This window comes from Erpetoichthys calabaricus, chromosome 2 (assembly GCF_900747795.2).
Source record: "Erpetoichthys calabaricus chromosome 2, fErpCal1.3, whole genome shotgun sequence".
NCBI classification, from domain to species: Eukaryota; Metazoa; Chordata; class Cladistia; order Polypteriformes; family Polypteridae; genus Erpetoichthys; species Erpetoichthys calabaricus.
The window spans coordinates 162,531,483-162,544,928 of NC_041395.2; the positions used below are offsets into that span (position 1 = coordinate 162,531,483).

Below are 13,446 nucleotides of genomic sequence, written 5' to 3' on the forward strand. Positions count from 1 at the left end.
AGGGTCACGGGGGTCTGCTGGAGCCAATCCCAGCCAACACAGGGCACAATGCAGGAACCAATCCCGGGCAGGGTGCCAACCCACCGCAGGACACACACAAACACACCCACACACCAAGCACACACTAGGGCCAATTTAGGATCACCAATCCACCTAACCTGCATGTCTTTGGACTGTGGGAGGAAACCGGAGTGCCCGGAGGAAACCCACGCAGACACGGGGAGAACATGCAAACTCCACGCAGGAAGGACCCGGGAAGCGAACCCGGGTCCCCAGGTCTCTCAACTGCGAGGCAGCAGCACTACCCACTGCGCCACCGTGCCGCCAGGCTTTAATTCATAACATTTAAAGCATTTTAACACATGCTTGTCATACATATGTTACCTATGCTTATGGCATATAATGTTAGTCAGAATATTAAGAAAGCTTTTGAAGTGTTTAGACTAATACTTCGCTCGCCAACCCCTGGTCTTGGGTAACCCGCAATAGATTTGAAAGAGATTATTGTCTGTCTTGGTAATTGTTACATATGTATCATGTTCACCGTCACGACATCTGTAGGTCTATGTAATATTTGTAAATGACAATAGCAGTTTAATTGTTATGTTATGTAAGTATAGAATGTCTTTGAGTTTGCGCAGATCTATGTATGAGATATATTGGAGTGTAAAGGTGTAGATGACGCACAAAGGATATCTTCATACACCACATTTGTAGTAAAGATGGCGTTTTGTCCTTGAATGAGTTTTCCTTGGTATGGAGTTATTATATTCTTGACGTTAACGTCACATGCATGCTGAACTCTTGAGAAGGCTACATAAAGTTGTCCATGTCTAAATACAGGCTCAGAGAGGTAAAGGCCGACTCTGTCCATGGTCTGTCCTTGGGATTTGTTGATTTGGTATACGTTGTTTACTGTTAGTAATATGGATAATTGTACTTACTGTTAAAATTACCTATTTCCGTTAGTTGAACTCTTTCGTTTCTGAGCCGTGGTTCCTTCGCTTGCGGTGCATAGGCGCATGCGCCTTCCGTACTATCTCGTGTTTGACTATGCTGTGTTTTGTGGACGTTTGGGGTCTCCGTACTTTCTCTGGTTTGACTGTGGGGCGGGACGCGGAAGCCTCTTCTGTTTGTGTTTTCTGTGAGTATTTATAGTGTTGTATTACTGTAATGTGATTTACATATGCTGTGGAGTCCAGATCTTCGGGGCTTCTGTACTATCTCGGGTTTTTGCTTGCGGTGCTTTAGAAGTGTGTTGTAGGCGCCTGCACCTTCTGCACTATGTCGGGTTTGACTATGCTGTGTAGTGTGGACGTGTAGGGTTTTATACTCTCTTGAGAAGGCTACATAAAGTTGGTTAAGACTGTGTTGTGGTAATCCGGCCGGGTTAATGGTGTTTTTCGTTTTGGAGCCGTGACCGTGACTCCATTAGTTATACGTTGTTTACTGTTAGTAATATGGATAATTGCACGTACTGTTAAAATTACTTATTTCCGTTAGTTGAGCTCTTTCCTTTCTGAGCCGTGGCTCCTTTGCTTGCAGTGTATAGGCGCATGCGCCCTCCGTACTATGTCGGGTTTGACTATGCTGTGTTTTGTGGACGTTTGGGGCCTCCATACTTTCTCTGGTTTGACTGTGGGGAGGGACGCTGAAGCCTCTTCTGTTTGTGTTTTCTGTGAGTATTTATAGTGTTGTCTTACTGTAATGTGATTCACATATGCTGTGGAGTCCGGATCTTTGGGGCTTCTGTACTGTCTCGGGTTTTTGCTTGCGGTGCTTTCAAAGCGCGTTGTAGGCGCCTGCACCTTCCATACTATGTCGGGTTTGACTATGCTGTGTAGTGTAGACGTGTGTCAGTCGAGCTCTTTCTTTTTGGAGCCGTGCCTGCTTTGCTTGCGGCATTTCAGACGCGCGTTGTAGGCGCCTGCGTTCATTGATTCTATCCAGGCGGGCTCGTGGTTTACCATTTTCGGTTAGCCTGTGTTTTCTGTGGTTGTACTGTCAATATTGTATTAATGTAATGTGCTTAATATTGTATTACTGTAATGTGATTCACATATGTTGTGGAGTCCGGATCTGTGGGGTTTCTTTACTCTCTCGTGTTTATGCTTGCGGTGTGTTAGAAGCGCGTGGACCATGCTGTGTAGTGTGGACGTTTAGTTCAGAAGCACGTTGTAGGCGCCTGCGACTTTCGTACTTTCCCGCGCCTTCCGTACTATCTTTGTGGACCTGTGGGGCCTCCATAGCCTCTTCCATTTGACTCTGGGGTGCAGCGCAGAATCCTCTTTTTTGTGTGGCTGTGTCATTAGTTGTTAGCTATGGGCGCGTCGTTGCTTCATTTCTTAATTACGTTAGTTGAGCTCTTTCGTTTTTGAGCCGTGACTCCTTCGTTCGCGGTGGATCAGACGTCGCTTGCGGTTTATGAGACGTGCGCTGTAGGCGCCTGCGCAGTATGTCTCCTGCGTCCATCGCCGTGTACCTGGGTCTGTGACTTCCGGTTTACCATTCTCGGTTAGTAATATGGATAGTGAATTATCATAGTTTTCATTATCTGATTAGTTATTTTACTCCAGGCTAAAGAGCATGTTCAAAATAGCACTTATCATTATTTTATAAAACCTTCTAAAACTACATTTTGGAAAAGAAAAAAAGTTGTATTTAAAAATAAAAAGAAAGGAACCCTTTAATAAATCCTAATAACTTTAACAGTTGTGTGTGTGAGAAATATAAAAACTATAAATTAACTAATAGTTATTACTAAGTATGACCTTTGTATAGTGAGCAACACACCAAGAACTTTCACAAACATAGGCATTATTTACATTTGAAAGACAGACAATTGAATTTACCTTTTCACTTTTTTTTCATGACGTTGTAAGTTTGAGGTGGCATACTGCATTTGTCCATATATATTCTGTGTATGATGTTCTATGATTATTCAAACTGCTATTCTTGGTTATTATTTAGACATAAAAATAACTAACTGATATTTTAGACCAACCCCAAAATCACCTGTGGCTTCAATTTTCTAAGATCATCACATTTCTACATGCAGTCTGGGCTCTTGACGACTCTCTATTAAACACGGTGCAAAGAAAAGTACAGTGGATTCTTGAAGAAATGGCAGATGTGTCCTTTTGTCATATCAAGAGTGTTGTCTCAAGTCACAAACCAGTAAAACACTTTATTCCTTATATCTCTCTTTTTTAGATGGGCATCCATTCAGTGCAATATATCAAACAAAAGCATTTAAGGACCCAAATACCAAAGTCTTTCTTGCTGGAGTTCCAATCACAGCTAAAGTTCTGGAAGCAGAACGTTTTACCTCAGGATCTCATGACCGGTTTAAATTGAAACTACAGAGAAACACAACAAAGGTCAGAGTTTCTTTTACTCCTCTTTTTCAGAAGGAAAATGGTGTATGTCTACGTTTTGAGATAGCTAAATAAAAAATAGTAACAGTATGTGCAAAGATGTGATGTGTGGCCTGTTCATTCACAAAATATATGCATGCTAATGTGCATTTGGTCGGTATAAAAATTCCGGACAGACTGGGCTACTTTTGTTTACAATTTTCATGGCTTTATGATAAGAGGTCTGTGACTTTGACTTTGAAAGAAGAGAGTTAGCATTTCAGTTGCCAAGACAGCCCCATTTGCTAATTTCTCTTGAATGTCATTGTGTAAGATGATAGCAATATTGGAAAGATAATTGGCAAAGGACCAAAGTAGATGAAAGCTTTTACTCTTAGAGCTTGATATCTTGACCTTACAGTCAAAATAGCAGGGGAAGAAGATACAGTAAATCAAGTGAAAAAAGTAATTTTTAATCCAAAACTGTCTGTTCTTTTTCTGCAGTGCAGGATACTATTGTCAGATTCCAGAAACCACTTCTCATGCACAGTAATAGCCTTCTGACCAAGGAGTGTGGGCAAATTAATTAACTATACAGTGTTATTTGAATAAGCTTTGTGCCAGCCTCATGCATTTGGCAACTCTGAGTGGCATTTCATTAATGATTTAATTAATCATTTGTTAGCTTGCTTTGGTTTCTCACATTCCTTTAGAAAGCATAGCCAACAATAAACCCGTATTAATGATTAATTGACACTACAGCCAGACAATATACACTAGTAGTCTCAGAGTGTTATAAATGAGAATCTGTGGAATGAACTACTGTAATTACTTCTGTGAACAGTTCTGTAAACGAGGTGATCAGAAAGGTAGCAAGGTCTAAATCAAAAAATGGATCATATTATCATAACACTCTAATAGTTTATAATAAGTTGTCATTACAGTGCATCCGGAAAGTATTCACAGTGCATCACTTTTTTCACATTTTGTTATGTTACAGCCTTATTCCAAAATGGATTAAATTCATTTTTTCCTCAGAATTCTACACACAACACCCCATAATGACAATGTGAAAAAAGTTTACTTGAGGTTTTTGCAAATTTATTAAAAATAAAAAAACTGAGAAATCACATGTACATAAGTATTCACAGCCTTTGCTCAATACTTTGTCGATGCACCTTTGGCAGCAATTACAGCCTCAAGTCTTTTTGAATATGATGCCACATGCTTGGCACACCTATCCTTGGCCAGTTTCGCCCATTCCTCTTTGCAGCACCTCTCAAGCTCCATCAGGTTGGATGGGAAGCGTTGGTGCATAGCCATTTTAAGATCTCTCCAGAGATGTTCAATCGGATTCAAGTCTGGGCTCTGGCTGGGCCCACTCAAGGACATTCACAGAGTTGTCCTGAAGCTACTCCTTTGATATCTTGGCTGTGTGCTTAGGGTTGTTGTCCTGTTGAAAGATGAACCGTTGCCCCAGTCTGAGGTCAAGAGCGCTCTGGAGCAGGTTTTCATCCAGGATGTCTCTGTACATTGCTGCAGTAATCTTTCCCTTTATTCTGACTAGTCTCCCAGTCCCTGCCACTGAAAAACATCCCCACAGCATGATGCTGCCACCACTATGCTTCACTGTATAGGGATGGTATTGGTCTGGTGATGAGCAGTGCCTGGTTTCCTCCAAACGTGACGCCTGGCATTCACACCAGAGAGTTCAATCTTTGTCTCATGAGACCAGAGAATTTTCTTTCTCATGGTCTGAGAGTACTTCAGGTGCCTTTTGGCAAACTCCAGGCGGGCTGCCATGTGCCTTTTGCTAAGGGGTGGCTTCCGTCTGGCCACTCTACCATACAGACCTGATTGGTGGATTGCTGCAGAGATGGTTGTCCTTCTGGAAGGTTCTCCTCTCTCCACAGAGGACCTCTGGAACTCTGACAGAGTGACCATCGGGTTTTTGGTCATCTCCCTGACTAAGGCCCTTCTCCCCCGATCGTTCAGTTTAGATGGCCGGCCAGCTCTAGGAAGAGTCCTGGTGGTTTCGAACTTCTTCCACTTGCAGATGATGGAGGCCACTGTGCTCATTGGGACCTTCAAAGCAGCAGAAATTTTTCTGTAACCTTCCCCAGATTTGTGCCTCGAGACAATCCTGTCTCAGAGGTCTACAGACAATTCCTTTGACTTCATGCTTGGTTTGTGCTCTGACATGAACTGTCAACTGTGGGACCTTATATAGACAGGTGTGCCTTTCCAAATCATGTCTAATCAACTGAATTTACCACAGGTGGACTCCAATTAAGCTGCAGAAACATCTCAAGGATGATCAGGGGAAACAGGATGCACCTGAGCTCAATTTTGAGCTTCATGGCAAAGGCTGTGAATACTTATGTACATGTGCTTTCTCAATTTTTGTATTTTCAATAAATTTGCAAAAACCTCAAGTAAACTTTTTTCATGTTGTATGTAGAATTCTGAGGAAAAAATTAATTTAATCCATTTTGGAATAAGGCTGTAACATAACAAAATGTGGAAAAAGTGATGCGCTGTGAATACTTTCCGGATGCACTGTAAATGAACAAATCAAGAAATCACAGTTCATAGTGTTCAAAATCATCAAGCTACACTTTGACACAGGGTATTAACCACCAATAGCTAAACAGATTTGCATTTTGGATTTTTAAATTCAATATATTTGCTTGCAATGATCTTAACAAAATGAATTATTTATTTTATATATGCTTGAAATGGTGTTTTAAAGTAATCATTTATACATATTTAATAATGGAAATACATTCCCGACATTCAGTGGATGGGGGTCTATGTTATTAGAACAATCTGATGTGTATACTAAGCAGATTGACAGTCATAAGGAGACATTGATTTCCTGAATAACTTGTTTTCATATTCATTTTGTAATTGTGTATTATGTATAGTTTTGTTGCATAGTTTTTTTTTGTTGATTGTATGAGTGCATTTTATTATATGTTTTTGGAACTCTTTGTCTTAACTATAGCCACGATTGTGTCTTCATTTTCATTCTTTGGATTTTGATTTTGGGTTCACAAATTATTTATTAATTATTTCTGTGACTAAATTTTGTATGTAATAGTGCAGATTAGATGGAAGGAACAGGCTTGTCAATATTGTATGGTGACTCTGGCGGACTTTCTTGATGGTGACTTGTTATTGTATGCTATGATGATAAGCTACTATCTGCTCATTTAATTTATGATTCAGACTCTTTAAAGTGTCATTGTAGAATTGTTTACAGATTTAATTAAGTCATTCTGTAGATTATAGTACAGTGAAGCATGTAACACATCACGGCTTAGCAATATAATCAGCACATCCTCTTTCTGTATTTACAAATGAATGAATGCGGCTGAATTTAGGTATTTAGGGTGGTTGTTATAGTATAATTAATTGTCTTCACTAACAGCGGTGGTCAGGATGATTGCATAGGAAAGCACCTTTCATACACTAAGATAGAGATCTTCTTTCCCACCACATACGCTTTATCTTCTTTTGCAGGCGTGCTTGCATTAACCTGCACCTTTATTAACTTCTGCTTTGGAGATAATTGTTAAGATAAATCTATTTTGCAACTGAGACGTTGTCTTCACAGTGAGGCAGGACCATTGCCACCTTGTGTGAAATTTCCTATGGGATATTACATTCTTTTTTTATTTGCATGGTACTTATCTGCTGTTTCGTCACAGCTTTGGAGTTTAGGGTTTAGCTGACATTCTTGGAAAATATTTTCCCCTCGTCCTGTCAAGTGTGTTTTGCCAATAGTCAAATTTTCTATCAAAGTTAATTTTGTACAATGACTGGACATGCTATCATTATTTGATTATAGGAAAGAGAGTGGTATATTTTAGTTAAAAAGCTTTTTTCTCAGTTTAGTAATATAATCTCTTTTTTAAATGACTGGAGCCCAAAGATCACCCAAATAATATTAAATGATAAGATAACAGAACAATAATTGTTATAATTTACTAACATATATATCACATCTGTATAAATGAATCCTCTTTGATTTCATTCATATATTCTTGAATAAAAGCACACTGTTTTGTTTTACTTGTACCTTTTGTGAAGTGTCTATTTGATATTTGGACTTCAGTCTTCACACATTATATACTGGAGTTGTACATGGTAAATAATATATGGTTATTTGGAATATATGCATGTGTGTTACGTGTCTACAACAATCTATGTAATCATATCGTTAAAACAGAAACGTTTTTCATGTTTTAGTAATAATTGAGAAAATGTAGACATGAAGTGTATAATGTGTGGAGCCTGAAGTCCAAATATCAAATAAGCACTTTCACAAAAGGTACAAGTGTAACAAAACAAGTGCCCTTTTATTCAAGAATATAAATGAAGAAAAAGAAAGCAGGTTAGGGTAGGCTGTACAACATGTGGTACAATGGTAAGAACTGCTGAGTCCCAATCAAGAGGTCGTGGGTTCAACACCACCTGCTTCCCAAATTCACCATTTTGTTAATGTTATACAATAAAAACATACATTTAATTTGCATCTGTAACAGCTGCGGTAAATTTAAAGTATTTGTCAAAGTTATCCGTTTTTTTCTTTCAGTTTTATTCTCTCACTCACGTTCATGCTCCCACAAATCAAAAACCCAAGATCTGACGATGTTTTCAGGTAAAGACGTGGTATAACAAACAAACTTGTTTTGTTATACCACCTCTTTATTTGAAAACAGTGTCAGATCTTGTACGTAAATGTGACTGGGGCTGGGAAAACTGTGGACGTGGGTGTGAGTGGTGTGCGTGACTGAGAATGATGGTGGATGTGAATTGATATAGAAAAGACTTTAGCAGGTGGAGCTCCTGTCACACTCTACGCAACTTTGTTTGATCTTATTCGGGAAAAGATCCCAGTCGCCCCACGGGAGAAAGACTAAGGTCATAAAGCTTATGAAACCTTTTCTGGACAAAGGTAGAACCGTAACAACAGTTGCATGGAGCTCCATCAAAAGAGAAAAAAATAATCAATTCAGGAAGACCTCAAAGAGCCTTCTTTTTTATTTGTAAATGTTACTTAACTTACAATAGATAAAACACAATCCAGTCAAGAACAGTCAATACAATATTCAAAAAAACAGTTAAGATGAAGTAAATCATAGTAAACATTTAAGTCCTATTCTTGCACCATTGAAACAACTATATGAATAAAATCATGATTTTTGACATATACTGTAGTAAAACATAAAAGGGCAACAGAACAGAGAAAGAGGCCTAGTAGACTACTTTTAGAAATTCTTACTGTGTGAAAAATTTCCACTGTTCTCACAAACAAACTGGACTTTTGTTCTTATTTTAGGTAGTATAATACGTTGTTATCCTATTGAGTTTGCTTCCAGTTTACATGCACACATACTTAAACTCTAGCGGCTTTCTACCCATTATTGGCATAAGAGGGTACGAAAAAAAATAATCGATGAATATAGAATCAAGATAAAACATTCAGTGCAGCTTGATGTACTCTAAGAACTCTTGCTTTTAAAAGTAGTTGGAAAGAATGTTGGAATTAAGAGTCACTATACTAACTCAGAAACCTGTCAAATGGATTGATTAAGTTATTTGTTAAAGAAGGTATTAATGTTTTTTGTTACATGTGTCTCCTCCTGTCTGCCTTCTGTCTACCCATGTTACACATCTGGAAAATTCTGAAAAGAGAAGGAATTTGCAGATCCCTTTGTTGTTCTTGGGTGCTATCACAAAGAATTCTGAAAGCAAGGTGACAAATATTGATTTTTAATGCATTGTGTTCTTCATTTGCCTCCAGACCCCACAGTCAACTGTCTTCACAATTGAACTGAAGCATGGCAGGTTTATGTGGCAGGTGAAAAGGAAGGAGAAGCACTTTCACGAGCTTCACCGGGAGCTGGTTACGTATAAAACTTTAATGAGAATCCCCATCCCAACAAGAAGGTAAATAATGTTTTGCTAGCATTGATTCTAAATCCTGAATGAAAACACCCGTAGCTTCACTGCATCACCTTTGGTGGATTGAATGTTTCTATTAGAGAGGTACTGTGTAAATGATAATACTGGCTCCAAGGTGAAATTAGATTCTAGTGTTTGCTTGTACATTTAAACATAGACACGTGGATAATTTTTTGAGGGACAGTTTCATATATTTGTTGCATAGTCTTATTGTCATTTGGTGATGGATGGTTTGCTTTGCTTTAGAAATAACATAGTGTTTTCTTTGTGTCATGAGAAGGATTGTTGTTGCACCGCCTTATGATGATTTAAATGCACACCATGAAGCAAAATGTTCATGTTGCAGGTCATGCTTTTAAGTCACAATATTTAATTCCATTCTTACTCTTTTCAGTTCATTTATTCACTTCAAAGGGAGGCCCCCATTGATCTTCATAAGTTGTTAGCATTCCTGATTACTATGTGTTAAACTGATATTAGTGAATTCGATCAATTTGTATCCCAGCTTACCTTCCAAGTAAGTGATCCCTCTACATAATAGCAAATCCTGTTATTCCACCTCTGCACCTGTACTGTTACAGCATCCTGGCATAGAGCTACTATTGTGTTAACTGATCTTTGCATATGATAAAATCAAATGGTGTGAGAAACTTTGAATTATCAGCTTCTAGCTAACAAGCTGAAATGGACAGAACCTATCTCCTCATTTCTTACGTAATGAAAAGAGCAAAATAGAACATAAATAGGAACATTTACATTTTGCCCCAAATATATTTTCTTATCCAAACAGTGCAAAAGTGTGCTTGCAGCAAGTGACTATATTTATTTCATATGTTGTTGTTGGGTTTCCATTTTACACTCGCTTGTTTCTTTCCGTGTAGACACAAATCTTTTACCTGCCTTGGAGTGAATGTCACTTTGTTTTTTTTTTCTAAGCATCTTGTGTCTGTCACTGTGTCTTTCAATGCTTAAGGCTATATTATGGAGCGTAGTGCCATTCGGTCACTCTAGGCAAGCATAATTGTATCTCCCCTTTCAATTAGCAATACAGGTAAAAATCCATTACAGTAATCCCTCCTCCATCGCGGGGGTTGCGTTCCAGAGCCACCCGCGAAATAAGAAAATCCGCGAAGTAGAAACCATATGTTTATATGGTTATTTTTATATTGTCATGCTTGGGTCACAGATTTGCGCAGAAACACAGGAGGTTGTAGAGAGACAGGAACGTTATTCAAACACTGCAAACAAACATTTGTCTCTTTTTCAAAAGTTTAAACTGTGCTCCATGACAAGACAGAGATGACAGTTCAGTCTCACAATTAAAAGAATGCAAACATATCTTCCTCTTCAAAGGAGCAAACAAATCAATAGGGCTGTTTGGCTTTTAAGTATGCGAAGCACCACGACACAAAGCTGTTGAAGGCGGCAGCTCACACCCCCTCCGTCAGGAGCAGAGAGAGAGAGAGATAGAGAGAGACAGATAAAAAAATCAATACGTGCCCTTCGTGCTTTTAAGTATGCGAAGCACCGTTCAGCATGTCGTTTCAGGAAGCAGCTGCACAAAAGATAGCAACGTGAAGATAATCTTTCAGCATTTTTAGACGAGCCTCCGTATCGTCTAGGTGTGCGAACAGCCCCCCTGCTCACACCCCCCTAAGTCAGCGCAAGAGAGAGAGAGAGAAAGTAAGTTGGGTAGCTTCTCAGCCATCTGCCAATAAAGTCCCTTGTATGAAATCAACTGGGCAAACCAACTGAGGAAGCATGTACCAGAAATTAAAAGACCCATTGTCCGCAGAAACCCGTGAAGCAGCGAAAAATCCGCGATATATATTTAAATATGCTTACATATAAAATCCGCGATGGAGTGAAGCCGCGAAAGGCGAAGCGCGATATAGTGAGGGATTACTGTACAACGAATATCTTTACAACGAAATTTTCATTACAACGAAGTATGTTTATGGTCCTGACAGCTTCCCCATATGACACGAGTCTATAGAAATCTCATTACTACGAAATACATTCAACAGATACTTTCATTACAACGAAGTCCACAAAAGACCTTGAAATGCCTGAATGAATCATCCACAGAGCAGTTAGTTCTGTGGCCACAGCTCAGTTGTGCACAATGATCCCCAAACAGAAACACTATAATTTTTATTTTTCTTCGAACTTGCCTTGTACTGTTTTTTTTTTTTTTTTTTGCTATTTTTGTTTTCAGTGGTTTTCAGTGATACCTTTTGCTTATTGCTTGTCAACATCTGAAAAGCATCCATTGGAATTTAACTCATTGTCACCCTCCTATAGAAATGGCAGACACGAAAAAACGATTAACAGTTCATATTAGAAAAAAAAACTTAAATTTTTTGCAGCTCTCGATTGCGGCAAAAAGGAGAAAGACATTGCCAGTAAATTTGGAATTTCGCCATCGACACTGTCAACTTTCTTGAAAGACAGAGCAAAAAAAGAAGAAAAATCTCGGATTGCAAACGTATGTGTACTGCTGCATTTGAAGACGTTGAAAAAGCAGTTTCTATGTGGTTCAGTGATGCTCGTTCAAGAAACATTCCTATTAATGCGGCACTCAATCAAGAAAATGTGAGGTTTGTAAACTCTCTTGGGACCTCCCACAACTAGACAGCAAGCCGAAGAGCGTCCCGAAGTGTGATCTCCACGTCTGTACGGGGCAATAGCAGGCACATAGATATGCTGCGTCTCTCCGCCAAAGTAACAGAAAAGATCTCTATGGCTGATGCAAGGTTAGAAGCACATAAATTGTAAATGCAGATAACAGGATTACTTGATCACTGACCTGCACGACCCTGCCTGACTGCTGTGTCTGTGTATAGCAAAGTGGCAGATCACGCTACAATAAATAACTGTGCCGTTCCTGTTTCAAGCTGAATAAAGCTGGTTTTGCTAAGGTACTGAGACTCAGCCTCGTGCTTTGGGGTGCAAGACAGGGACTTATAGCGCGACCCCAATCTTTTATGATTTGCTTCTGTGGTGCTTCTCTGCAGAAGAAAAGAAGAAAAGGATGATTTGGCTTCTGATTGATAACTGTGCTGCCCACAACATGCTTCCGCATTTACATAATGTTCGTGTTGAATTCCTCCTACCCAATTGCATGGCAGCGCTTCAGCCATTGGGTTTGAGCATCATTCGCACCCTGAAAGTGTATCATCACAAAGAAATGCTGAGAAAAATTCTCATCAGCATAACTTTTAGGCAGAAGGAGATTAAAATTAACATGAAAGAAGCCATTGAAATGATTGCAAACGCCTGGACGCAAATTAAAGAAAGCACTATGGCAACAAATACAGAATCTCATTACAACAAAATTTTCGTTACAAACAAAATATTTTTTAGGTCCCTGGGAGTTCGTTGTAATGGAATTTTACCTGTATTACAATCAATAGACAATAACATATAAAGAGTAAATGAATATTGTAATGCTATGGCATTTCCACTTAATGAGTCATTAATTGTAGTGTAAGACAGCTTGAACCTTTAATATCAGTTGTCCTGCATCAATGCAGATCTTTTGGTAATGTAGCCTTTTTTTCACATGCATCCTCAGTAAAAAACTGGAAGTTTACAAGGATATAATTCTACGCAAAGTAGGATGACAATGTAGTTATCTAAAAAAAAAAAAAGTAATATTATATTATTGATATTATTTTATTAATTAAGCCTTGCATGTCAGACATTCATGGTTGCCAAGGTCTTAACTTCTTCTGTTTTTATTTTTGCACCAGTTCATGTTCTATGGAAATTGTAGCCAGTCCATTAAACCTATTTCAGTTTTAGAAGTTAAATTTTCCTGAAGCCACCAAGAGGGGCAGTCCTGAGGGGCACTGTCCACTTCACTGCCTGAAACAAAGTGCTTTCAAAATTAGTTTTGTTTTTGAGTGCCTGCTCTTTTAAGAGTCTCCTCTTTTTGCATTTACAGTTACACAGATCTGGTCACTTTAACATGCAGAACTTCCCTGCCAGTCGACTATATATTAGCCCACTGAGGTTCCCTGGCATGTTCTGCACTATACAGCAGTGTCATATTTAATAAAGACTATTTTTGGGATATACCTGTGTCATACTTGGTAACTTGTTTTAGTTAATT

At 38.8% G+C, this 13,446-nt stretch overlaps 2 protein-coding genes across 4 annotated transcripts in view; one reads left to right on the forward strand and one right to left on the reverse strand.

Annotated features, from left to right (window-relative positions):
* LOC127526866 (uncharacterized) overlaps positions 1 to 13,446 on the reverse strand; it is a 345,966-nt gene that overhangs the window by 168,172 nt on the left and 164,348 nt on the right. The window lies entirely within an intron of this gene.
* The window catches only part of pld1a (phospholipase D1a), a 287,428-nt gene that overhangs the window by 156,598 nt on the left and 117,384 nt on the right, over positions 1 to 13,446 (forward strand). For all 3 annotated transcript variants that reach the window (XM_028794711.2, XM_028794710.2, XM_028794714.2), the window contains 2 exons: positions 3,214 to 3,380; positions 9,169 to 9,314. In XM_028794711.2, the coding sequence (XP_028650544.1) occupies positions 3,214 to 3,380; positions 9,169 to 9,314 (313 nt within the window). The remainder of the gene's footprint in view (positions 1 to 3,213; positions 3,381 to 9,168; positions 9,315 to 13,446) is intronic.